General features: G+C 35.8%; 1 protein-coding gene across 14 annotated transcripts in view; it reads left to right on the forward strand.

The window, feature by feature from the left end:
• Positions 1–27633, forward strand: part of INPP4B (inositol polyphosphate-4-phosphatase type II B) — an 837179-nt gene that overhangs the window by 646343 nt on the left and 163203 nt on the right. For all 14 annotated transcript variants that reach the window (XM_082727238.1, XM_082727234.1, XM_082727229.1 and 11 more), the window contains 2 exons: positions 18369–18499; positions 18878–18982. In XM_082727238.1, the coding sequence (XP_082583364.1) occupies positions 18369–18499; positions 18878–18982 (236 nt within the window). The remainder of the gene's footprint in view (positions 1–18368; positions 18500–18877; positions 18983–27633) is intronic.

The following is a 27633-nucleotide window of genomic DNA, read 5'->3' on the forward strand; positions in this document are numbered from 1 at the left end:
TAATCCTAGTCTTACTCAGATCCCAGAAAGTATTTTACTTGCTTTAACCTCCCCACTAAAGCCCAGAACTTAGATGAACTCCCTTACCTTGTTTGATGAAGACTACGGGTGCCATAGTGCTGTTGTCTTTCAACATTTCACATTCACAACAGTGCAAAATGCTTCTTTTGCATGCTTGGAAGTCTGTCCTGGGAAAATTATATTATATTACATTGGATTTTTCCATAAAAAGTAATATATGCACACTACATTAAAAAAGTATAGTAAAAAAATAAAGAGAATACTAAAAAGAAAGTAAAATTCGTCTAAATTTACCACCTAGAGGGGATATTGTGTCTTTATTTTTTGCATTATTCTCATCTTCGTAAACCTTCTTATGGGAAGCAGAATTTTGTTCCCCATGGCTGTTATCCCCTGGTATCACCCTTTATTTTCCTTGAATATCTGAGTGTATTATTATGAATACATCTGTGATTCTACTACATAATTGTAAGGGCCTACTTAGCCAGAGGGAGCCATTTTGTGTTTATGCAGTGAACTTAGATTGACCCTGCCCCTCCCAGAGGAACTTAATTTCGAAGCCCAGACACAGGCCAGGTGGAGACATCCAATCAGTGGGGTGTGCGTGTATCTACTAGGGTAAATTGAAATTCATTTGGCCACCCGTGTGTGACCTAGCTTGACTGTGCAGTTTTCTCTGTGTGTTGCTGACCTAGCATGACTGTGCAGTTTTCTCTGTGTGTTGCTGACCTAGCATGACTGTGCAGTTTTCTCTGTGTACCGCAATCTCATTGGCCACCTGTGTATAGCCAGGCTCAACCACCTCTATAAAAGTTAGTCTGTGAGGCTGGGAGGGATCGCCTCTTTGTAAGAGACAGCCCCAACCAGTCGTTTTGATTCTGGATGCTTGTCGCGAATAAAGCTTTGCTTGCTCCTTTGATTACGGACCCTAACAATAATGTTAAATAAAAGTGTAGGCTACTAACAGTGAAAACTATTGCATTGGAATTTTTATGGATACATAAAAAGACTAGAAGAAAAATAGACTAGAGCATTACTTACACATATACGAACATATTAACAATGATTATCTCTGGATGATGGATTTAGAACAGTGATTTACTATAAAGCAATAGAAAGCAAATACATAAAACTTTACAAATAAATGACAGAGAATAGATTTGCCAGTTAACCATATCTTGATTTCTTTTAATTTAAATAGTTTACTTTCAAACAGTGAAGTCTCTTCAAAATTTGGTTCTCCCTCATGCTTGGCCTAAAAAATTGTGGATGATTGTTCTGTTTTGTTTTGTCTTGGAAAATTACCAGTCATTTAGAATTGGAGTTTTCCCCCCTTCCCTACCTCAAGAAAATACGTAGGTAAATGAGAATGGACTTACTGTGTTCTCATGGCAACAGTGACAAAAGATCCTTCATTCCTTGTAGTGTCCCTTGGATGCTTAGTGGTTTCTATGATGGGATGACAGATAACCACTGAGATGTTACGGGCTCCATGTGGCCTTTGAGATATTTAGAAAGTTTGTCTTTATTTTGAGTTTAGTTCAGTATTAATCCTTTCAACATTTTTGTTCAATTATTTTACATTACAAATTTTAATTACCTAGAATTTATTTGATTACATTTATAAAATGAAATGCCAAATTAGCCACATTTCTGAAAACTTAGTTTCTTCAATATCACTTTTTCAGTATTCCATTCCTTTCTTACCTCCTTATAATACTTACCAGTTTCCATGCCTCTCCATTGTCATCACTAAAGTAATTAAGAAACTTAAACAGTGACAACAACAAAATTCAAAAGAATCTGACATATTTGGAATATTTGCTCTTGACATTCAAGAATACGGCCTGCTAAAATCTTCTTTTATACATACAAATACACCATTGTAGTTTTTCATGTACCTTTTATATGCTTATTATAAGGATTAATATACTTTGTTGGTCTTTTGAAAGAGAATTCTTGTGGACTTGTCAGTTCTACTCCTCCTATTTGTCCTTTTTATTTTCTTTCTTTTTTTGAAACAGACTTCTTGCATGGACTACATGCTGCTTTTATTTCTGTTTTGTTTATTTTTATCTTTTTTTGAGGTATAATTGATATATAACATATATTAATTTCAGGTGCACAATGTAATGAATTTTTTAATTCATTTTTTTAATGTTCACTCCACCTACTCTAATCCCAACAACCATTATGTCTTGCCTGTGATAGTGCAACAGTCTATTAATGGCTTTTCTGCCTGTAACTTTATCATCTTAAAATACATGTTACAGACTCACACAGTCTGATTGAAAATATTGTAAAATGCAGATTTCCAATAAGAGTTTCCTTGAGCCCTGATATTTAACCTCTTAAGAACCATACAAGAATAATGTGTTCAGAAGGGAAGAGGGGAAGTTTTGCTGCAGTTTACTAAATTACACATAAGGGATTAGTAATTAAAAAGTAAACCAGTTCCTTGATCTAGCATGTCTGAAGGATAGGGAGAAATGGCAACTGGCTTATTATAGTGTTGTTATAATGGAAAAGGACAGGAGAATGACATGTTAAAGACAACTCAGAGATCCTAAATACACAGAAAGTGTGTGTGTGTGTGTGTGTGTGTGTGTGTGTGTGTTTATGTGTGTCGTTGCCTGTGTTTATAATGCTTTAAGTTTTATAGTCTTTCAGCTTGGGTTGCACACAGACAAGTTATGTAGGTCTTGCCAAACTACCACCTATAAAATTTTTATAGCTTGTTTTAGTGTTGCCACATATTTTGTTTATGTTGAGTGTTTTCTTTGGATTTTGTCCTACTTCAAAGGTTTGCTGTGCTCAGTCTACATTGAAATATGTTAGTTACTAGAGAAAATGATGGTACTTGTAAGACTTGAAGCTTCATGACAGCTACAAATATGGTGTTAAATCATGGTGTGCAAAGTATCCGTTCAAATGGGAGGTTCTGTGACCATATAGTGTTTGGCTTTATCAAAAAAGTACACCTTCTACACTTTAAGACAATATTTGAAAACCTATCTCAGTACAAAAAGTTTTAAAGAAATGAAATATTCAGTGAAAGTGAACTCCATGGTCCATAAAACTCTCCAGGAAAATAAATAGTTTGATTTATATCCTATATTTTTCTCTTTTTATCCCAGGGGTGGGGCAAGAAAGAAGCTTTCTGGCATGTATGCTGGGAGTTTAGAAGAAAAGAAAGAATATTTTATAAGAATTAACTTTAAGACTTTCTTGGGTCTTATATAAAACATAAATATTGTGTGTATGATATAGAGAATCTTGTAAGTAAAATATAAAAAATATGTACCAAAATACTTTGGTAGGGAAAAATATGATAGTGTTGGAACATACAGTTGTTGGTTTTTTTTAATATTTTATTTATTTATTTATTTGTTTGACAGAGAGAGAGAGAGCATGAGCAGGGAGAGTAGAAGAGGGAGAAGCAGGCTCCCCGTTCAGTAGGGAGCCCAATGTGGGACTTGATTCTGAGACCCTGGGATCATGACCTGAGCCGAAGGCAGTCTCTTAACCAACTGAGCCATCCAGGCACCCCTGGAACATACAGTTTTATTACTACTTCTTTGGAAGAATGTACATGCCTTGTCTTGTATATTAGTGTTTGTAAATATTATACATATTCTAAGTTTGTAATGATAAAGTATTTTATATCAATGGGGCAAACAATTTTTTCAACACTATATTTTTAGGTGTTTCATATTCTATGTTGTATAGAAATATTATAGAACTCTAAGTTCTATGTACCTATATACCTATATCCCAAATCTATTTCTTGAATGTAATGTATTTCTATATATGAAAAAGATTGTTGGTATGATATTTTGAGATCCTAGGCTGAAAGCCTAGTTGTTGCAGAGAGATAAATGTTTGAGAGACGTGTTCTACATGCTTACTTAAATATTATCATATGCAGTTAAATTGGCTTCCTAAGCATCATATCTAGTTTGAAAGAGATGCAGGAGATATTTCTTACCTTGTACCTTATCTTAACACATGTTACAAATTTCATAAAAAAGTCCCATTTATTTCAGACTGATAACACTACAGAAGTGCCTTTTTAAAAGTGTTAAAATTATATATTAAGAACTATAAACTGGAACTAAAATATATCCAGGTAAATTCTTTTTCAAAAACAACTTCACTATACAAAAAGATATGCAGTAGGATTGTACAACACAGTGACCCAACCCGTCCATTTGACATGATCTAACATTCTAAAATGTAATCTACATACTTTGTTGCAAGATTTATCAACAGATAAGGCTTCCCCTTCACATGGCCTATAAAGCAGAAAGGACCCTGTGTCTACCTACTTTTCCAGCCTCATTCAATGCCTTATATATGCTGGCGTGGCTGAAGCACATGTCTTTTGAGAGGTCTATCGACATTTGCATACCTGGTTGAAATAAAGGCACACTGAAAATCTTTACTGACCTTAAAGAAACATTGATTAGTGGGAAAAGTGAAAGGGAGCTAGCCATTCTGTTTAAGTCTCACATATATCAAACAGACGTCAAACCAATGAATCTCATAGATGTTTTATGGCATTCTTTTCACTGTTTCTCCTTGTTATTTTTTCTCTGTCTCCCTTGCTTGCTTTCTCTGAGAGAAATCATAAGTCCGAAAGATCCAAAGATGAAGAATAAAAAATATTATGTGAGAACGCCACTGGTGGTTCATACCTGATTAGTGCTGTTTTTTCTGCTCATTTTTCTTCATGCAGTGTTGACACTCAGTTGGAATACTGTGTGTATGTTACTTATCATGGAAAGTACAATCAGCTCTACTGCCTCCCTGTACTGAGGGCAGATGCTGTGTGTCGTTACGTTCATCATTATGGTTTCTTGGGATCACTTAATGAGAGGTCCTGTAGAGCACTTAGTATCATCAAACTGGTGGTAGAAATATGTGTTTTATTTTGGTGTTTGGATATTACAATGTCTGCACAGGAATGAATATGGCAAAACTCATTTAGAGGTTGTTTTTTTTTTTTTTTTTTTTTTTCCTGTTGCACCAAGATTCTTGATTTAAAATGGATTGAGTGGAGGAAAGTGTGTTGTAATGAAAAAAACACAGAATTGGAATTATTATGGACCTTAGTTCAAAAACCTGTATCTGCCACTCGGTACATGCTTATGATTATAGAAAATTACTTGATCTTTCGATTTCCAGATTGTTATAGGTAATAACGTTATCATTTGCCTTACAAGCCTACTGTAGTAATAATATGAGCAGTCAGGACAGTTCAGGGTTTTGTTTTGTGTGTGTGTGTGTGTGTGTGTGTGTAAGTACAGCTGTGATTTGAAAGCTGGCTTCCCCAAACTCCACTTAATAGCTATGTGACATGGCACAATTTACCTAACTACTCTAATTTTCAGTTTTCTTAACTGTAAAGAAGGGATTAAATAATGAACGCACATGGTGATGTTAAGGTTTAAAGTGAAGCATTGATAATAAATGCCCAGTATGCACAAACATAGGTCTTTAATATGCTCTTAGCATCTGTGTAAGAATCCTGTACACAGCAGCCACTCCATATATGAAAGCTATTATTTTTGTTGATCTTAGCTGAAGGCTCTAGAGCTTCAGACAGAAAACTGGGTCTATAATTTATTTTAATCTCCTTTAGCTTACTAACCTAGCATATCTCATAGATACGTGCACTATACGGAACCACACATTCCCAGTGGGCAGAAAAGCAGCACTGGCATGTCTTAAGCCACAAAGCTGGTGTGTTTGGACCTGAGGCAGTGATCTTGGGATGAGAGTCAGGCTATAGATGAATTAGGGCTTTCTGGGCTACAGAAAAGGAAGAACTTGTCAATATTCTTATGCTATTTCTGGAGTCTAGCATACTACCTAGCATATAGTAAGCTCCCAGTAATGTAATATTTTTCCTAAGAACAACTGAAACCGTTAGCAGGAATGACATGATTGTGTTTAGCAAAAGGGAAGCACATGTGGAGGGATGAAACAATTTAGGGGATATTACAGTCGCCTCGGCTGGTAATAATGGTGGCTTAAACTAGGATGGTAGTGGGAGAAATGGAGAAATACACATACATCTGCGAGTTTTTAAGCAGCTGAGATCAACAGGACTCCATGGTGGATGATATCTGGAGGTAAGATGCTGAGGGTGATTCAAGCATTGTGGCCTTCATGACTGAACACGTCAGTATATGTCATTGATACAGAGCATAGTAGGTGCTCATGAGGTTCAGAAGAAAAGAAGGAGCCCTCACTGCTTCTCCCTTGAACCATCTGGGTCTGTGCTGATGCAGTAGACACGTGCCCCAGGTGGCTATTTAAACTCAAGTTAAAATTTATTAAAATTAAATGAAATTAAAAATTCCATTCCTCAGTTACCTTAGTGACCTTCCAAATACTTGATAGTCACATATGGCTAGTAGTGATCATATTAAACAGAACGGCTATAGAACATTTCCATCATCACAGAGAGTTTTACTGGGCAGCACGAATGTACAATAACCAACAGTGGCATCTGTAATTTGAAAAAGAAGGGCTACAATATAAAACTCTTCTTTCTTCCTAATCCATTAGAATTTAACGTGGAGAATGAGAACTTTGACCTCAAGCTTTCTACTTTACCCTTGTAGGTAAAAGATAAAAGATTTCTTGTTCTTTTCTTCCAAGTTGTTAGTATCTAGATACACATTCTGCACAGTTATTTCTAGTGGGAATGAGATTGCATAATGTTTCTAACGGAGAGTCCATCTAGCATAGTAGTTTAAAATACAAACACCAAAGACGTAGCTCCGGAGCTTAATGCCAGTACTGCTACTCACAATCTGGGCGACACTGGGAAAACTACTTGTCTTCTCTAAGTCTTAATTTCCTCATTAATAAAATGAGGATAATAATAATACCTATTTCAACAGGCTGTTGTGCATATTCAATGAGTGGATATTTGTAAAGTTCTTATTACAGCACCTGGCATAAATAAGCATAATAAACACTGCATAAATGTTTGTCAAATGAATAGAAAATAAATAAGAATTTTGTCCTGTCTTTGACATTCTTGGCAATTACGTCAGCCAAGTGAACACTACAGCAAAATATTTGAATGAGCCCTCCGTGGAGCTGGGTGGAAGCTGCAATCAGATGAGTCCCCCAGGGAGAGACTTCAGTCATCCTCTTCAGGAAGAAGCCATACTCCCCAGGAATTAATAAAAAAGAGAACAAGATTTATAGTCATAGTACCTGGACACAGGTCTTGATTCTGCCACTTACTAGCAATATGGCATTGAACAAATCACTTCTCATTTCAGTCTTCTCATTTGTCTAGAGCAATGTTGTTCAGCAGAACTTTCCATGATCATGGAAATGTCCTACAGCGGACTGTGGAGGATGATATAGCTATGTGGCTAGTGAGTGCCAATGCAACTGAATTTATAATTGTGCTCAGTCTGACTCTGGAACAATGATCTCCAAGGATTGCTTTGAACATAAGAAAAGATATGTTCTATACAGAAGTATTTGTGATTACCTGGAAAGCTTTATGGTGTCCACTGAAGAACCCTACTGCCACGCGTTTTTTTTTTTTGCAGCCACTTGAATGCCATCTACTTGTGAAACTGAACTGAGTGATGTCTGCACTCCAGGTCCAGGGATAGAAATTGGAAAGGAAAATGTTTTCAATTTCTAAAATTATGGGCAGGAATAATAAGAAGGTGCTGAGAGTGCCAACGCATTTTCTTGCTTTGCTAGTTGAACTTTCAGGTACAGTTAGTAGTTTTCATGGGTACTCAGAATGAAAAGGCGTGTAATTGATAAATGGGGATTTCAGAGAAACTTCACGTATGTGCCATCACTTTAAACATCAGCTCAGAGCACCAAGCTTTAAGATACTTAAAAAAAAAAAAGAAAAGAAAAGAAAAGAAGATGTCATCCATGTTTGATAACTTTAAAATAGACTTCAAAGTGTAAATACGATGTTACTTAGAAATAAGTAAACATACTCACCTGTATCAGGAACAACAAATAGTTTTTTGGGAGTGGAGTAAGACATGCTTATTATCCCTCATTTTTTTTTTTCCAATGCAGTTACCAAAGTGAAATGATGGAATCTGGCTGTTTATCAGATACACTGCTTCTGTGATTACAACTATATCCTGTAGTTACTGTGTTCTGATGTTTAGTCTTTGCATATAACTTGGAACCTTCCTTAGTGTACAATACAATAGCCATTTCTTTTAATGTCAAGTGAAAATCAGAGGGAATGACCACTGAGACTAGCCAGTCATTTTTCAGTGAAAGGGTGACTCACAGACTACAGTGTTTTCCACATCATCATTTTTTTATTAAATGCACTTTTTTTAAAAAGCCCATGATTTATGGATGCCATATTTATCCCTGTATGGGTTAAAGCACAGACAGCTTGAATTGTTGGTTGAACATAACTGTGAAAAATATTGTGAATCTTGACATCTAGTTGAACTTTGCTCAGTTTTATGTTGTCTCCCAACCACTTTATAAAATTGAAGCCACCCACCAGTCATTTATGTCATCTAGTGTTTGACTGTTTAATATTTAATTTTTTTTTCCCGATGGTCAATTTCTGTTATGATTTCTTTGGGGTTTGATTTAAGGTCTGATTTTGCCTAATGAATGAAAGCAGCTTGGCTAGTACACTTTGTATCTGTGAGCACCCACATGTAGTGTCAGTATGATAACTACTAGAAGGTTCTGGTGAAGTTGTAGAGCTCTTTTTATTCTACAGAATGATATTGTGCAGCCCATTGTAGGGAAGTGTTTCTATTTACTTAGATAATAACAATTTCAAATAACGTTTTAATGCCTTTTTTACTGAGCCATAGCCTATTGTATATAAATTTGTATCAGGCTATTAGGTCTTACTACATTCTTGTAAATGAATTAATTATTATTCTCAGGTACTCTTCATTACCATGATTACTTTTCATAATTTCAGGAATTGTTAAGTTTGCACACCAGATTTTAAAATTGTATTATTCTGGGTTCACAATTTTAATAAAATTAGGTGTTCATATGTGGTGCTTTGGCCTCAGAGATTTCTTGGGCATGTCCCTTAAATGAGCTAAGCATCTCTGTAGTTATTTTTCTTTTGAGGAAATCTAGAAGGATGTTGCTGTGGCCAATGTCAGAGAAATCATTGCCTATGCTCTCTTCTAAGATTTTCATAGTTTCATGTCTTACATGTAGGTACTTAATCCATTTTGAGTTTATTTTTGTGTATCATGTAAGAAACTGGTCCAGTTTCATTCTTTTTTCCTCTTTTGTTGAATATTAGCCAAGAATATCTATAAAATATGGTGAGAGAGATAAAAGACCATAAAAGAGATTGAACTGTGTTCTAGATTTTTCCATCCCATCCCCTTTTCCCAACTTTTGGCACCAAACAGAGAAGAACATACACTTTTGTGCTTTTGTGTTGGAATCCCTGTGTAGGTAGTGTATTAGTGAGTGTTCTTCAGAGAAACAGAACTAATACTGTGTGTGTGCATGTGTGTATGTGTGTGTGTGTGTGTGTGTAGAGAGAGAGAGAGACAAAAACAGAGACAGAGATTTATTATTACATTATTATTATTTATTAAGGAACTGGCTCACATAATTGTGGTGGCTGACAAGTCCTAACATCTTCATGATTAAGTCCATAAGCTGGAGACATAGGAGAATCTATGATATAGTACTAGTCCAAAGACCAGTAATTTTGAAGCCCAGGAAAAGTGTTTCAATTTGATTGTTAAGGCAGTAAAAAGCTAGCGTCCCAGTTCAAAGTCAGTCTGTCAAGAGGACTTCTCTCTTACTCAGGGAGGGGACAGCATTTTGCTCTATTCACCTTCAGCTGATTGGATGAGGGCCACCCAAATTAGTGAGGGCAAGGGCTTTACTCAATATACCAATTCAAATGTTAATCTCACCCAGAAACACCTACCATAGCATTTAATTGAATATTTGGATACCTTGTGTTCCAGCCAAGTTGACACATAAATTAATCATCTCAGTAAGAAGTGCTATATGAAGATACACTTTCAAATCTTTCTCCATCCCTAAGGAAGACTTGACTAATCCAGATTTATGGACCTAGATCATACAAGGTTAGAGGACTCAACAGTGTCTCATTTATCTATTGCATTTATTCATTTTATCTGGGGCAGAGCTCAACATTCTACTTTAGGTTAGATTATATCCTGAATTTCTCTCAAATTTCAGGAAAATAAAAAAACAAAAATCTGCAAGCAAACCTTTCATTCAGTCAGTCCACAGGCCTATCTTGAAAAATTCCCCCAAACTAAGAACTGTGGTAGGACAAAAAGATGAATGAATGAGACAAGTCTGTTACACTCAGAGGCTCAGAGCAAATAAAATATTCCCGTTGGAATTCCTCCTTGAATACATCATCAGTAGGCTTTAAAACTGTTTTAAGTACAAGATCAACTTTCTCCTTTTTAAACTACATTGTTTTAGTGATCTTAAACCCAATTTTCTTTCCTTTTCTTTCTTTCTTTCTTTCTTTCTTTCTTTCTTTCTTTCTTTCTTTTTTTTTTTTTAGCAGCAGAAACTTGTTTTCATACAGAACTGCATTGGAATTTCAGTATTAATTTAAAACACTTTAACTGGAGTTGGTGTTTGACTGCAGTAAGGAAAAGGGCCTGATGCCTGTTCGGGTACTTGACTTCTCTTTTGTCAACACCCTTCCCTGTCCCTCTAGCCACAGCAGCCCTGGGGGTATAGGGAATAAAGATGAAAAACTATTCATGTATTTAATGTTCTTGCAAATGCTTTATTAAGTATTATATGTAAAAATGTTAAAGCAGGTTTGGCTATGTCTTCCAGTTTTCCTAGGACTTATTTTGTGTTCAGTTATTTTTCTTCATTCTTTCTAGAGTTGTTTGTTTTTAATCCCATTTCTCTCTTTATGCTAGTCAAAAGTTTTGTGTTTCAAGCATGTTATTATGTACTTAGTAGTGTGCTCCTTTATGGAAGGAGGATTCAAAGGATCATAGTGACCCCAGAAAGTACAATTTTGCTAAAGAGGAAAAGCATTTCCTCTTCGCTAAAGAGGAAAAAGCATTTTTAAACTATTTAAACAAAGGAAGACAAAACAAGCCATGTAGACAAAAAGTGCATTATAAGGTTATTTCCAGAGATCAGCATGAATATATCATCAAGTATCAAGAATATCATACTTTTACAATTGGTATACCAAAATCCAGAGTATAAAGATATTTCTAAAAAAAAAAAAAAAAAGATATGTCTCAAGTAAGGCTTAGCAAACACCTGCCTCCTTTGAGATTTATTTTATCTGATTTACCTTTTATTTTTATAGGTAGCAAAGCAAAAGGAATGGATGGCAGTAAGTGCCAAAGAATGTTTAATGTGTAAGAGGCCTAGTCTTATTAATATTTGAATATTCGATCTTTTCTTTCCAACATCTTTGTGTCTACCTCTTGGACTCTAAGAGAGTCCTAGCCTGTCTCCTAGAAGATTTGTTTCAAAGGTAGAGCTCTAGTGAGAGTAAAGTAATGAATTCAAAAAAGACCGTATGTGGTTAGGAGAGCAGTGGATTTTTCAGAAAGACGTTTTTGCTCTTATTGTTGTAAAGTTCCAACTGAAGGAGACAGCTTTTGAGAGCAGAAGCTGTTGTTACTGTAAATAAATGAGAATTTTTATAGAGGGAAGCAGTATTTTTAAAAAATATTTTTCTGTAGATTAAAAATGCATTTACACAGCTCATCTCTTTCACCATTCACACCAAAGGCTTAGTGAAGATATGTATTTAACTGTAACATCAATGCCAAGATTGGTCCCTAGAGAAATGTGGTGGAGAAATGCAGAGACGGGGCTCTCTCTATGGGTCTTATAATACTGGACACCAGTATGTACTTGAACATATTTTAGAGAATATCAGTTTTCATGCACGGCATACCTAGTAGCTGTGCCATTCTAACTAAAAGGTTCAGAAGTAGAAGTATTGAATTATGACTTATCTTTTGTTCAAAGTTAACTTTAAAAGTATATGAAAGCTTACAAACGTAGTCCTAGAAGTCAATAGCTCCACTAGCTCCAAACTCCACTCCGTCAGCTTATGTTCATTAAGTACCTTCAGAAACAAGGCACTACGTTTTTTGTGTGTTTTAGTTTAGTTTGTGTGTGTGTGTGTGTGCTTCTTTGTTTTTACACTGGGGGATTACATGGGGTGAGGAAAGAGTGCACATGGGGATTATAGTCTAAAAGACTTGGTATTCTAGTGACTCCAAGACTGAAAAGCTATTTAATTTAGATGCTTCCATCTGTGAAACAAGAGGTTTCAAATTATTCTCTGAACTTCCTTCCAACTGCAACATTCTGTGAGTTTGTAGTAGTTTTTTTTTTTTAACTATATCAAGAAAGTTCTATTAATTCTTGTGTCCTATAACTTGGCTAGTTTAACAGGATATTTTGAAATAATCACGGTGCAAGAACAGGTGTAAAGTGACACATATGGTCACTCCACCTCTAACATCTGTTGGCACAACGGCAAATAATAGGGGAAATCGGTAACATAAAACATATAGACATGTACACAAAAAGACCTTTATCATAGAGGCACAAAAATACTTGTGCTTTTTTTGAACTCTGTTTATGATACATATATCATTAAGACTTTTTGTCTGGTGCTTAACCAGCCACTAATCTATAACTGACAGTGGATGCTTAGAGGATTCCATGCCTGGGGGAAACCCATCAACTATTTGGTGGTAGGCCAATTAAGTTGGATCCCCTTGAACTTGGAGAGGACAGCAATTTGTCCTAAGAAGGTGAAACAAAGTCTGAATATGTGCTTGTCTTTCCTGCTCACAGTGCCACTGCCATCAGCCACATCTGACAATGCCTTGGTCTGATGATTCGTTTTGGTCTGCTTGTACAATGCCTGGTCTGATGATACAGTGTCCCACATAACATTGTTCCTACCAAACGACACTTGCTATAAAAGGAGGTGTGACAGTGAGCTTGTCCCACCATCCAAAAGCCACAAACCTGATACAATAGTGGAATAATATTAATCATGAAAATTTCAGCTATGGCACCACTGTAGGGGGACAAAACCTCAGGATTGGAGTACTGACCTCCAGGATGAAGTTTGTATGCTAAACCAACAGCCAATAGAAGATGTTATGCCCACTATAGGTAGAACACACAGCTCTGGGAAACGGGGTGAGCCCTTTTTTCAATCAACCACAATGTCCCATTAGTGGATTTGTGTTTCCTTTCCCTACCACCTTAGACTTTGCCAGTAGAATCCTGATTCTTGAGGCATGGGGTGGGGTAATTCTGTCCATAACCCATAAAGAGTCCTGCTCATCTGGAAGCTATGTTTGGTTCACATGTGATCTGGTTATCATGCATTTTTCACTACGGTAGACTAGCAAAGATAGCAAGGGTTACTGTACCTATCACCATGATAGGTACAGTATCTTCATAATCTGAGCAAAGAGATATATGTCTAGTACTTTGGTGTGCTCCATGCGCAGAGGTGACTGAGAAATTATAGCAACTAGGATTCCATAAGAGCAGGGAAACCAAGGACCTAATCAACTGCGATTAATGTCTGGGTCACTTCATAAGGCAGCAACCTAGACCAGCTGAAGTACTAGAGGAATCTGAGGAAAATCGAGAATGAGTGATAGAGGAGAGTGAGGAACATCAACTAAGGCCCCTAAGATCATTGAAATATCAGATATTGTAGCATGGTTCATGACCTCATTTGGGAGAATTGCATCTGGCCATCGCTTTGAAGGATTATACTTGAACTCCCTTTTAGGGAAGATATGAGGATGCTGTTTTATATGCTACATGGATATCAAGAAATGATGGAAGTCCAAGTTCTCCAGGGGGTTGTCTGTCATGGGCACAGGTGATGTACTTTTTTATACTGGCTCAACCTTAAACTCTGCTCAGGTTTTGCCTACTTGCTCAATGGAGGGCTCCAGATACTGCCACCATTATCACCTATGTCCTAATACCACCAGCTGTCTCGGCCTCCCCCCAGGGTGAAGACCAGATATTAACATGCCCCCAGTGACATCTACCCTGGAAAGACCCAGAGTGGTTCTGGTACCTATGACCAGATGTAGGACACTTCTGTCTCTACTGGAACATTTCTTCTTCAGTAGCCACTCAGAAGAGACAACTAGAAGTGCCAAGGGTTTAATGTCCCATACGATGAATCTTTACCAATGAAATACTATAGAAGGAATTGGTATATAAATGTTTCTCCTTCCATCTAATAAACTTTTCTAAGGTGCTTTAGTTCCATATAAGTTATCCGGAGCTGTTAACATGACCAAGGAGCCGATCATGTTTTCTTGTGAAGTTCTGCCTGACTCGGTAACCTCCCACTTGATGTCTACTTTCTCTTTGTCCTACAACATCCCCTCTTACCTTCCCCTTGCTGACCTCGGACTGCTTGATCCCAGTCTACATTCTAGAGAATCTGACTTGAGATACAAAGCAAGGTCCTTCAATGTCAAAGCTTTATTCGCTGAGTAACAAATTAAAATATAGTATAAACAACTCTTGTCTTCCCAACTGAAAAGTTTCCCGATTTGGGGACACCAATGTACCCACACAGTTTCTTTTTTTTTAAGATTTTACTTATTTATTTGTCAGAGAGAGATGAACACAAGCAGGGACAGAGGGAGAGAGAGAAGCAGGCTTCCCGCCAAGCGGGGAGCGCAATGCAGGGCTTGGTCCCAGGACCCTGGGATCATAACCTGAGCCAAAGGCAGATGCTCAACCAACTGGAGCCACTCAGACGCCCCCCCCCCACTCAATCTATTTTAATGCATTGATGTAATTAATGTCTTTCATTTTTCTTAAACTTACAACCACTCTCTTACTATGTCCCATTTTGTTTTCTAACTTTTTCATTACTCTGCTCTGGTCTATTATACCTTTATTCTATAGTCCCCCTGGATTTGAGTTTTCTTCAATGCGAAGAAACCTTATGTTGGTTGTTTTTCCCTTTTGGAATGTGTAGCTGTTCAGTGCCATCATTTAGAACAAATGAGCGGTGAATACCAGGTTTCATCTGTATATTTCAGTATATAATCTTTGACATATTGAAGGAGTATAATAAATTTTAAACAGCAGATTATGGACTCCTTTCAGCTTATCTCAAGTCACTCCCCCAAAACACTAAACTTTTCTCACCTCCTTTTGCTGGGCTTCTGTTAGGGAAGGAGATGTACTCCATCCCAGCTTCCTACAATGTGTTCAATGGCTTCACTATCACCCTTCCTTCTCTCCCTTGCCACCTCTTTTCATTATTCTTTCTAATAAGGATTCAGAGACAACATAAATTGTAGACCCACGGTACATCTCTTAGTATTAAATAGGAATACTTAACTAATATTTTCATCATAATAGTATATTGGAAGTAAAGCCTGAAACCTTATGTATTAAGTTGACATATCACACATGGCTATCTTGCTCACATCTGACCTAATTGCCCAGATTCTTCTAGACTTAGATATCTCAGGCTTTTGGAATAATTTGCTTTTGTTGGTTAGTGTTGCTTTGTCCTGAATTTGAATACTCTGCTATCTGAGTGCACACAGAGAACTGGATTCCCCAGTTCTCCAGGCTCCCCCACCGGTCTCAACTTGGGTCATGAACTTTCTTTACCTTCAATGGCTATTAATTAATCTTTTCCCATGAATATTGTGTAATGGAACCTAATCCGTCGAAAAGTTAAGAATGAGATTAATGTTGACAAATTTGTAAAGACCTCAGATAAAAGATGCAACAGTACCATACTGCATCCCCTTTGAAACAAAACAAAGGCAGCTACAAACATTTGAAGGCAAGTCACATTTTTGCACACCATCCATTATTCTTGCATTTAACAGGATGTTCAAGATTCTACATCTTCTGAATTTATTAGCTTGGTATTTAGCATGTTTCACAGCCAAAATAGCAAAAAAGGTTCATTATTGCTAGTTAAATTAGCCTCATGAAAATGTTGTTGGTAAAAGGTTACAGAAATGAATAAGAGATCTAACCAGGCAGCATATTAGACCATTTATCATTATAATTTTAAAAAAGCATTCTGATTATTTGAATTAACTTGGCTAAAGGGTAGAGAATTAGATAAAAGGTAATAATTAAAACTTAAATGGCATGATTAGCTCTTCCTTTTGATAAAGAAAAGACAAACCATATGCGTACTGCATTTACTTAAATTGTCTTCTTGAGAGAAACTGAGGCCAATAAATCATACCTGATTATACCATTTATGGGCTTTTAAAAATTTTTACAGCAGGATTCCTGGGTGGCTCAGTTGGTTGAGCATCTGCTTTCGGTTCAGGCCATGATCTCTGTGATCAAGGCCTGCATCGGACTTCCCGCACTATGGGCAGCCTGTTTCTTCCTCTCTTTCTGCCCTCCACCCACCCTGTTTGTTCTCTCTCTCTCTCTCTCTCTTTCTGTTAAATAAATAAATAAATAAATAAATAAGATCTTAAAAAAGTTTTTACAGCTGTATTATGTATAAACTGGGTTACTTGAATATCTTGTTATTCTTTCAGACATAATCAGAGAGCCCGTCCCACATTATTTTTTTCCACGTAATTTTATTTTCGATGACTGAAGCCTAGCATTTAGCTGTTTTTCTATTGAAGTTTTAGTGTTTCTTTTTTAACTGACTGTCCCGTGTGTGTGTGTGTGTGTGTGTGTGTGTGTGTGTTTGGCAAGTTTTTGTCATCATCTTTGTGAATTTTTTATCAGTGAGAATATTCATTAATTTGTATTTTTTCACCTCTTCAACATACAGAACTTTAATGTTTGTGTGACCTAAGCTATTCATATTTTCCCTTGTGTTAAAATTACTTTTTAAATTTTATTTTAATTCTAGTGTAGTTGACATAGAGTGCTATATTAATTTTAGGTGTACAATATAATAATTCAGCAATTCCATATGTTACTCAGTGCTCATCAGGGTAATTGTACTCTTAATCCCCTTCACCTATTTCACCCATTTCCCCCTCCACGTACCTCCCCTTTGGTAACCATCCGTTTGTTCTCCTAAGTTAAGAGTATGTTTATTGGTTTGTCTCTCTCTTTTTTTTTTTTCTTAAATTTTATATGGTATTTATCTTTCTCTGACTGGTTTATTTCACTTATCATCATACTCTGTAGATCCATTCATGTTGTTGGAAATGGCAAGATTTCATTATTTTTATGATTGAATAATATGCCATTTCTATATATATGTATATATTTGCATATGTACCACTTCTTTAGCCATTCATCTATTGATGGACACTTGGGCTGCTTCTATAATTTGGCTATTGTAAATAACCCTGCAATAAACATAGGGGTGCAAATATCCTTCTGTATTAGTATTTCTGTATTTTTTGTATAAATACCCCGTAGTGCAATTATTAGATCATAGGGTAGTTTTATTTTTAACTTTTTTTTAAAGATTTTATTTACTTTATTTGACAGAGAGAGAGATCACAAGTAGGCAGAGAGGCAGGCAGAGAGAGAGAGGGAAACAGGCTCCCTGCTGAGCAGAGAGCCCCATGTGGGGCTCTATCCCAGGACACTGAGATCATGACCTGAGCCGAAGGCAGTGGCTTAATCCACTGAGCCACCCAGGCATCCCTATTTTTAACTTTTTGAGGAGACTCTGCTGTTTTCCACAGTAGCTATACCATTTTGCATCTCCACCAACAGTGCAGGAGGGCTCCTTTTTCTCTGCAGGCTCACCAACACTTGTTTTTTGTCTTTTTAAGTCATTCTGACAGGTGTGAGGTGATTCTCATGTGGTTTGATTTACATTTCCCTGATGATGATTGATGTCGAGCATCTTTTCACGTGTCTGTTAGCCATCTGTATGTCATCTTTGGAGAAATGTCTATACACCTCTTCTGCCCATTTTTTAGTTAGATTATTTGGTTTTTTGATATTGAGCTGTATAAATTCTTTATACATTTAAGATACCAGACCTTCACTGGATACATCATTTGCAAATGCCTTCTCCCATTCTGTAGGTTGCATTTCAGGTTTTTTGGTGGTTTCCTTTGCTGGGCAGAAGTTTTTTATTTTGATGTAGTCCCAGTGGTTTATTTTTGCTTTTGTTTCTCTTGCCTCAGGAGACATACCCTGAAAGATATTGTTATGACTGATGTGGGAGAATTTTTTTTTTCCCCTAATGAGTGCATAGAACTTTCTGGAAACGGATGGTGAATCAATTTCTAATTAGTTTGGCAATGTTTATTAGGTGTTCCTTGTCTGTGGACTTAAGATCAAAATAAATATTTTCTCCTCGTTTATATTTTTAACAGAAACCAGGAGTTAAAAGAACTTGGCGAGCTTTCTCCACACTGGGACAATCTACGGAAAAATGTCCTTACTCACTGTGATCAAATGGTGAATATGTACCAAGATATTCTGACAGAACTTAGCAAGGAAACAGGTATGAAAGCAATAACTTTTTTATATATTCAAGCTGAATTGCATTTCATGTATGTTAGGTGAAAACAATAATATACACTGTTGTTATGGATATAGAAGAGCCAAAAAATTTTAAAAATCTTTTTATCTCTCATTCTAACATCTCAGCATGATAGACCAGGAAGAAATAGATTTCCCTATTTTACCTCATGGGATTATTATAAGAATAACTGAGAATTTTTTAAATTGAATTTCTATAAAGAAAAGCAGCTTATACAAGATATATTTTTCTTTCTGAAATCCTTATAATATTTTTCCATGTCAAACATTCTCTTCAATGTACCTGCCACACACATTTATTATTCATTTACTATTAACATTCAATTTTTTTTCTGCCTAGGGTCCTCTTTCAAATCAAGCAGCAGCAAAGGAGAGAAAACATTAGAATTTGTTCCAATAAATCTACATCTACAAAGAATGCATGTACACAGCCCTCACTTGAAAGGTAGTGTATATAATATTCTTTTTTAAGTGGGCAAATTATTTGAGTATGTACTTTTTTAAAAAACTTGACTACAGGCAGAATTAAAAATTTTAGAATTATGTAAAGATGAAGATGAAACAATTGAAGTTGATAATGACCCTGAATACTACAAAGGGACTATAGTATTTTTGTTGCTGTGTTTCTGAACATTACTTTAAAAATGTGGCACTTGGATTGAGTTACAGGTGAATATGCAATACAAATGAAAACATCCTTAAGTAGTCTCAGTGATGGCTGAAACCATGCATGCCAGTGTTTGAATTAAAAAAAAAGGAAAAAGGAGAAATAATACTTGTTCATTTTATGCTTAACTTGAAAAATCAAAGTCCAGAGATGGACTCATAGGCCATTTTTCTGACTTAGTGGTGATTGTCAACAGTCACCCCCTTCTCTGTGAGAAGGATATTTATCAGAAAAAAAAAAATAGTGGTAGAGTATTTTACTGTACTTAGACATGAGAAACATTTTGCAAAGAAAAGTGTATAGATTTTTTATAAACATACCTCAATAAGGTTTTTTTTTTAAAAGATTTTATTTATTTATTTGAGAGAGAGAGAGAGATCACAAGTAAGCAGAGCAGTAGTCAGAGAGAGAGGGGGAAGCAGGCCCCCTCCTGAGCAGAGAGCCCGATGCAGGGCTCAATCCCAGGACCTTGAGATCACGACCCGAGCTGAAGGCAGAGGCCCAACCCACTGATCCACCCAGGCACCCCACTTCAGTAAGTGATTATTGAATATTGAGTATTGAATAAGGTGAATATTATATTGTATCCCTTGCTACTCTACATAATTCCTTGCTATTTCTTTGAAAAAAAGATTTTAAAATATTCTTTCCCCTCCCTTTTCCTTTAACTTACTGCTACATCAATTTCTGTGCGTAAACAGAGTGATTATCTGCCTCTATTCACACACAGCAAAAGTCCCATATTATGGCTATTGTCCTACATCCTTATTAAAAAATTCTTCTCCTCTCTTCCCTCTCAAAAGTCTCTCTATTTAATGATAAATGCTATGGTCATCCTACTAGTACCCATCTTCCAAGGGATCCAAAATTTACTTTAGGTCATCCAGTCCTTCGTGGTAAGTGTATGAATATGCAAACATACAAAGATACATCTAGAGACTCATGCTAACACCCTATTTTGTAGCTATTGTCACAAATATAGAGGTTTTACAAAGTTAAAATCTGTGTCCTGCTTCAGAATCATCTGAAATTTCACAGCCAGAAAAGTTAACCATTTTTCTGAGTTTGTGCATACATTTGTGTTCATACAACCAGCTAATATGCAGGTGTAAGTGTAGTTATGGAAATGTAAAATTTTAGTAGCTTCAGTAACCTTTAACAACTATCTGAAATTTTAACTTGGATCCTTTTCACCAAAAATTATGTCAGTGAAAGAACTAAAATAAAAATGAGATAGACTGGTCCAAAGCATTTAGGAAATCTTAATTGATTACTGAGTATCTGTCAGTAGTTTGAACGTAACATCTAATGGTTTTAAAAATCATCAAAACCAAAGTATCAGCTAATAATAAAGAAGCTATGAGAGTTAAAGGCTATCTGACAGGGGTCCCTGGGTAGCTCAGTTGGTTAAGCTTCTGCCTTCAGCTCAGGTCATAATCTGAGGGTTCTGGGACCAAGTCCCATGTTGGGCTCCCTGCTCCGTGTGGAACCTGCTTCTCCCTCTCCCTCTGCTGCTTCCCCTGCTTATGCATACCCTCTGTGCCAGATAAATGAATAAAATCTTAAAAAAAAGAATTCTTCACTTCTGGTTTCAAATTTCCCCCTTAAAGGCACCACCATTTTGAATTAGGGTCTGTCCTAAAGCCTTGATTTGAACTTGATTCCATCTGTAAAGACCATATTTCCAAATAAGGTCATATTCAAGGTATTTTTTGGGGGAGCATAAATCAACCCATAATAACAAGATATATAAAGGAATTTCTTCTTTGTGATGACAAATATCAAGTAGTATAAAGAAAAACAAAATTTTCATGTTACAGAACTAGGGTACAACTCTTAAACTAGAGGGTTTTTGACACTGTAGTTTTCAGAAAGACTTCTTTTTGAAGACCTAAAGGAGAAAATGTGGGAAAAGATTAAAAATCTTAATGACCAAGAATTAATGCAAAGGTCCTGAATTCTACTGCATACTGGTTTTTTCCCCCAAGGTTACTCATTTAAGTTTATATATATATATAAAAATATATAAATATGTGTCTATGTGTGTGTGTACATATATATATGTGTATATTGTATGTATTTAATTTTATATACATCATATATATGTGGTATACATATCATATATGTAATATTGAATATTAAGCTTACATGTTTTAAAATATTTATGATTTTATAATAAGTTCAAAATTTATTATTTGAGATTGGAATTCAGATAAAATAAGTGCTTATAGACTGGATCACCAGCTATATGTTTTAATATAAATTGAAAACTTGACTGAATTTTGGAGTTCTGCCACTTACTTCTTAGACATTGACCAAGTTAATAACTTTTCTGAGCATTGGTTTTCTTATTTACAAAATAAAATGATTGAAAACTGTAGATGGCAGTCAATCAAATTTCTACTTACTTATATAACATGTATTCAGCACATTAAATGAATTGCGGTTAAATTTATTTAAGATCCATGTTTACTGATTTGAATGTTTAGCTGAAATTACAGACAACATTTTGCAAGGTAATGATGCAAGTAAGATTGGCCAAGCCTTGGTATTTCACTGGTGAGTTATTTGGATGTAGTCTAGATTTATTTTCATTCTTACCATTAGTAAATTACATCAATCCACATTTGATTAATATGCCTGCTATATTTGGAGAGGCGGTTTGCAAACAATATGAGGCAGATTCACCAAAGATAAGGCTAATGTCTAGCTCTAGAAACAAGTAACTGAGCAGAACTAATGTTGTCATGTCTCATACTGACAAATGAAATAACCTCCATTCAATGTCAGATGCCCCCAGACCCATTAATTTTTCATCCTTGTTCATTACTTAAATTAAATGCAACAAATACAATCCCAATAGACAGCAGTCACAATAGCAAAGAAAAAACCCTGAATTTAAGAACAAAATTTTCCACCTCAAATTTTATTTTCATAGAGGGTCAGTGATAAATATTATAAAATATGGATTCTTATACTATTATTCTCTAAGTTATTTTATTTTATGTTATAGATATATAATAGCATATTGTAATATATAACAAGAGAGACAGAGAAAGAAAGAGGAAAGAAAAGAAAGAAAAAAAAAGTGTATCATAAAACTGTAATTGGAAACAGGTGGGACATAAGCCAGAATTTATTGTGTAAGTATGGATGGGTCAGCTAACCTCTCTGCCCCTTAGTTTTCCAATCTCCGTATTGAGGGAAGGAACAAATGAGGAGCTGTTTAGAACTCCCTGATTTCTGTACCTTTAGTTTGGGTATACCACCTCATCAATGAAGTATAATTACTTTTAGATGTTTCATGATGTTGGTAAATTGTTTGGACTATTTTGAAATAGATTTCCCTTAAAATTCCTTATTGTTTTGTGATTCATGACAGAGTCATTTTGTGGATCATTTTGAAGTCCGGGATTATGGTTAAATTGTTCTCTGAAATGAGATCAGCATGTCTACATTTTTTCTTTCATTACCACTATTTTTATAGTTGCAGGAATTTTAAAAAGATCTTCTGGGAAAAAAAATAGACTTATTATCTCATATCTATTATTAAGTGGCTTTTTAAAGGCTATGAGGCAGCCCTATTATTAAATTTCAAACCAAACTAGTATCTGTAGCTTGATGAGATTCAACAACTTGAATTCCACTTCCAAATTATGCTATGTATGATGCCATTTTCACAAAGCCTAAGACAATTTTTGAGATACAAACTATCAAAAGAAGACTTAAACTATCAAATATGTATATTTGATATATAAACTATAAAAAAACTGTCAAAAACAGATTATGTTATTTTAAGAAAGAAAAAAGGACCACTGATTTTTTTTTTGCTCAAATTTTCTGTAAAATATATGTCCATCTAGATTTTTGTAGTTGTTTCTTAGTGCCAAAAATATGAAAGCTTTTATTCTATAGAGTTAAGGGCTGAATATCATAAAGATACATAATTTAAACAGCAGGATAAAATAAGGAAAATTTTAAAATGAGACAAATATTACTGATCAGATTGTTCCCTTAGAGTTTTATTTTTTATTGATTATTAGTTTTATATGTTTTTCTATATGCTCACTCTTAGAGGAATACAATAAATTTCAGTTAGTTCTAACTAAATTTTAAAAAGTACAAGTGCTCTAGCCAAGACTGAACACGGTACTTTAAGTGTATATCATTCTTTATTAACTAAACTAAGAGACCAGGAAATGAACCCCATGTTCTACCTAGGTCTGTCTACTATTTTCATAGTAATTGCAAGTGACATTCAGGATGAAGGGGCCAAAGAGATAAACCCAGCATTTCCAATACTGTGATATTTGTAAATAATAATTATCAAATACCATTTGCAAAATACTAAGACTCCTAAGAGTCATGATTTTGTGTTTTCCAGTAAGTGTGGTATTTAAAAATTTTAGTGATTAGTGTAAAGTATGCCAGAACGGATTTCAAACCTAAGGATTATATAGCTGTATACAGTTTATATTCTCATTTTAGATCATGTGATAAACCAAAGAAACCTATAGCTGAACAGGACAGCTTAACTTCATGTAAACTCTGGGAATAACATTCAGTAGCTACTTTCTAATTGTTTCCTTCAGAGCCACTCTTTAGTTATTAATGACTGTGGGACCATTCCAATGTGAAGATAAGGGTTTCCCATACCGTCAGTTTCCCAGTTCTCCATGGATGCCAACTGGGGGTCTTCAGTTTCAACTCAGTTCTGACATTATCTACCTGGAGATAGCACCAATTCCATGGGCTAAGGGCTCTGTCCACAAGACTGCCCTCCACTTCAGATGTCAGTTGAAAAGTTCAGATTCTTACCTGTACTTTTGACCATCTGGCTACAAATCAAATGTGCCCCCCCTCTTTGGGTTCAACCAATTCAGTAGAACTATTCACAGAAGTCAGAAAAACCTTTCATTTACTAGAACACTGGTTTATTATAGAAGGATGTAACTCAGAGGGCACCTGGGTGGCTCAGTGGGTTAAGACCTCTGCCTTCGGCTCAGGTCATGATCTCGGGGTCTTGGGATCGAGCCCTGCATCGGGCTCTCTGCTCTACAGGGAGCCTGCTTCCCCCTCCCTCTCTGCCTGCCTCTCTGCCTACTTGTGATCTGTCTCTGTCAAAGAAATAAATCAAAAAAAAAAAAAAAAAAAAAGAAGGATGTAACTCAGGAACTGCCAGGTGGAAGAGATGCACAGGGCCAGACAGGGAAAGTAGATAGAACTTCCGTGCTCTCTGAACGCCTCTCTCCCAGCACCTTCACCACAGAAGCTCCCCAAACCTAGTCCTTTTGTTTTGTTTTGTTTTGTTGAGATTTTATTACACAGGCAGGATTAATTAAATAATTGGCCCTTGGGAATTGAACTCAATCTCCAGCTCTTTTCCCCTCCCAGGTGCCTGGGTAGAGAGGAGGGATAGAAAACTCGGACCCTTTAATGACTTGGCTGAGTGCCCTGACAACCAGGCTCTGTCCTTAGGGGAGGTCCAAAAGTCACTTCTTTAATATAAGAAAATACATCTTTAAAGCTCTCAATCCTTAGGAAATTCCAAGGGTTTTAGGACCACGTTGCCAGAAAAGGGAACAAGGATATTTACCAAATATATTTATTTCTTACCCTTGTTAAGCAACAAAAATTCAACTGAGTAATTTATAAGTTCGAATTGTCTTTATTGAATGATTCATGAATCAGGCAGCATCCTATCTGACAAGTAAAAGAGAGCCCTATAGAGTTGCAAAAAAGGAAAGCTTTTTGAATGTAGCAAGTGGGAAAAAAAGGAAATTATCGGCAAAGGAATCCATTATTTGAGGCAAAGTCATCCTTCTAATGGAATGGAAGGGATCTTTTAGTAAAATTTCCTAGCTGACCAAGAAATTCTATGTTGACTGGTTAAAGGTTACATTCCTGGGAGGCTGAAACTGCAGTTAGGTTAGATATAAAGCCTTGGTTTGCTGATGTGGGCCCTTTGACAAAAGTGACTATTTTGAGCCTCTGGCTTTCTTTTTTCACATTATAAATCACAATATCACAGTTATCAGTGTTTAAAAATTAACACTTCAAAGCGGCTTTTTGGAGATCTCAAATGTATGGAGGAAAAGATTATATATGCCTAAATTTTTTGAGCCTATACAAAATACATACTTAATGATCCCACCTTTTTGAGGAGTGATTCTAATCAAGGTAGATAGAATCAAAAGGCAACAAAGAAAAGTGAGAGAGGCAAGAGAGACCTTATTTGCTCTTTCAAAATCCAGACATAAACCCTACTTATTGTCTCTACAGAGAAAGCCTCTTGGTATTAATGGAATATCAAGGTTGGCTTGCGAAGTGGGGAAATGGGAAAAAAAGGTTTCTGGAATATAGATAAAATATTCAGTTCTGCTAGCTGTGCTGAAACAACAGTACTACTTTTTACTTGCCTATTTGAAATGTATTCTATGAAGTTCAAAAGTAAGAAATACTTGGGAAACTCTTCTATGTTTTAGTTACTGGTCACTTTGCCCTTGAAAACATATAACTGTATGAGGAAATTGGCTCTCTCTCCATTCTTATTTTTTTCAAATCCTGATTGTTGTGCTACTAATGATTTGTAAGTTTTCCTTAGAATTTCATATTCCCAATCTGCTTTATTGTTAACTTCCTGTTAATATATTGTTTAAAATGATAACAAATGATAAATAAAATTACAAAAATTATAATTTAATGAAAATAATGGGAAATAAAGGATCTGATATAAGAAAACATATAAGGCTAAATTTAAAAAAAGAATACAAACACTGTACTTTTGTTAGTATATTTACTTCTTACAGAGGTATGAATTAACAATTCTAAAACTATTTTATTTGTATAGTATGGTTAACCAAATCTGTAAATATAAAATAGGGAGAGTCCAGTTTCTCAATATCAGAGAAAGAAATTAGAAATAAAGAAGGCAGGCTAGAAGGAATCCTGTAATGCTGAACTGAAGTCGGAGGTAACAATATGGACTTATGGGCTTGTTGTTGTTAATATAGATGTACAGATGCAGGTGTGTGTGTGTGTGTGTGTGTACAAGTTAGTATGCATATACATGCATATACTTCCTACCTCTGGCACTGAAAGAATTGAAAGCAGTAAGAATGAGTATACCTACCCCCAGTATTTGATTTCTTTTTTTAAAAGAAAAGATATTTATTTGTTTGAGAGAGAGAGAGGAAAAGGCAGAAGGACAAGCAGACTCCCCACTGAGTGCTGAGCCCAATGCTGAGCTAGATCTCAGGATTCTGAGATCTTGACACTTAGCTGACCAGAGTGCCCCCAGTATTTGATTTCTAAACACCATCCTCAAGTAAAAAGAGCTAGGGCTCTTTGGAAAACTGGTTGATTCTAGGGCTGAGGCAGGGAAAATATAAGTGAGTCTAGAGCATCTGGTGGCTCTAGAAAGTAAGGAAGTGCTAAGAAACAAACTACAATGATGGCAACAAATGGAGAAGGTGAAATAGATAAATAGTTACAAGCCAATGGAAGGAGTTCCCAACGGACAAAGCTAGAACAACTTAAACATAAAGATAGTGTTAGATCATAAACCAATACCTATGAGCCCATACTGATGTTCATAAATAACTGAGGGGCACCTGGGGGGCTCAGTCGGTTAAGCCACCAGCTCTTGATTTCAGCTCAGATCATGGTCTTGGGGATTGAGCCCTGTATGGGGCTCCACATGCAGAAGAGAGTCTGCTTAAGCACTCTCTCTCCCTCTATCCCCCCCCTTCTCTCTCTCTTTCTCTAAAATGAATATATAAATATTTAAAAATAAATAGATAGGTAGATAGATAGCTGAATATATAAACTAAAGGAGAAAGATAAACTATTCTTCCCAAAAGAATTCCAATTAATAAACGTGGAAGGAATGAGGGAAATGGGAAATCACCATTCAACCATAGCAGTAATAATTGCCACAGGCAAGATATATCAATAGATGCTAAAATTAGTGGGCACAAGTCTAAAAGGAAACTGGATATTGTACAGTCTTAAAATATGTTTCTCTAAATATTTAGTAACTTTGCAGTGAAGAATCAACTATAGATAGTGGCAGTCAGCACTTTGACCCATGCATCGAGTTTAATTAACATGAAGTAATATATATCAACTTAACATACTCCCTGTTATAACGCACTGAGAAGGGCATATCGCTTCCATAGTATCCTACTCAACAGTGCAGAACTTCAGTCTAATTATGAGAAAACATAAGACAAACCCAAATTAAGGAACCAGTACTCTTCAAAAGTGTCAAGGTCAAAAATGAAATGCTGAGGAACTGTCATGGATTGGAGAAGACTACATGATAGCAACATGAAATGTGGAGTTCTGGACTGGATCCTGAAAGAACAAAGGGTAAAGAACAAAGGGAAAAACTAATTTTAACATATTATCTACTTTATTTAATGTTA

The sequence above is a fragment of the Mustela nivalis genome (genome assembly GCF_964662115.1).
Source record: "Mustela nivalis genome assembly, chromosome: 4".
NCBI lineage: Eukaryota > Metazoa > Chordata > Mammalia > Carnivora > Mustelidae > Mustela > Mustela nivalis.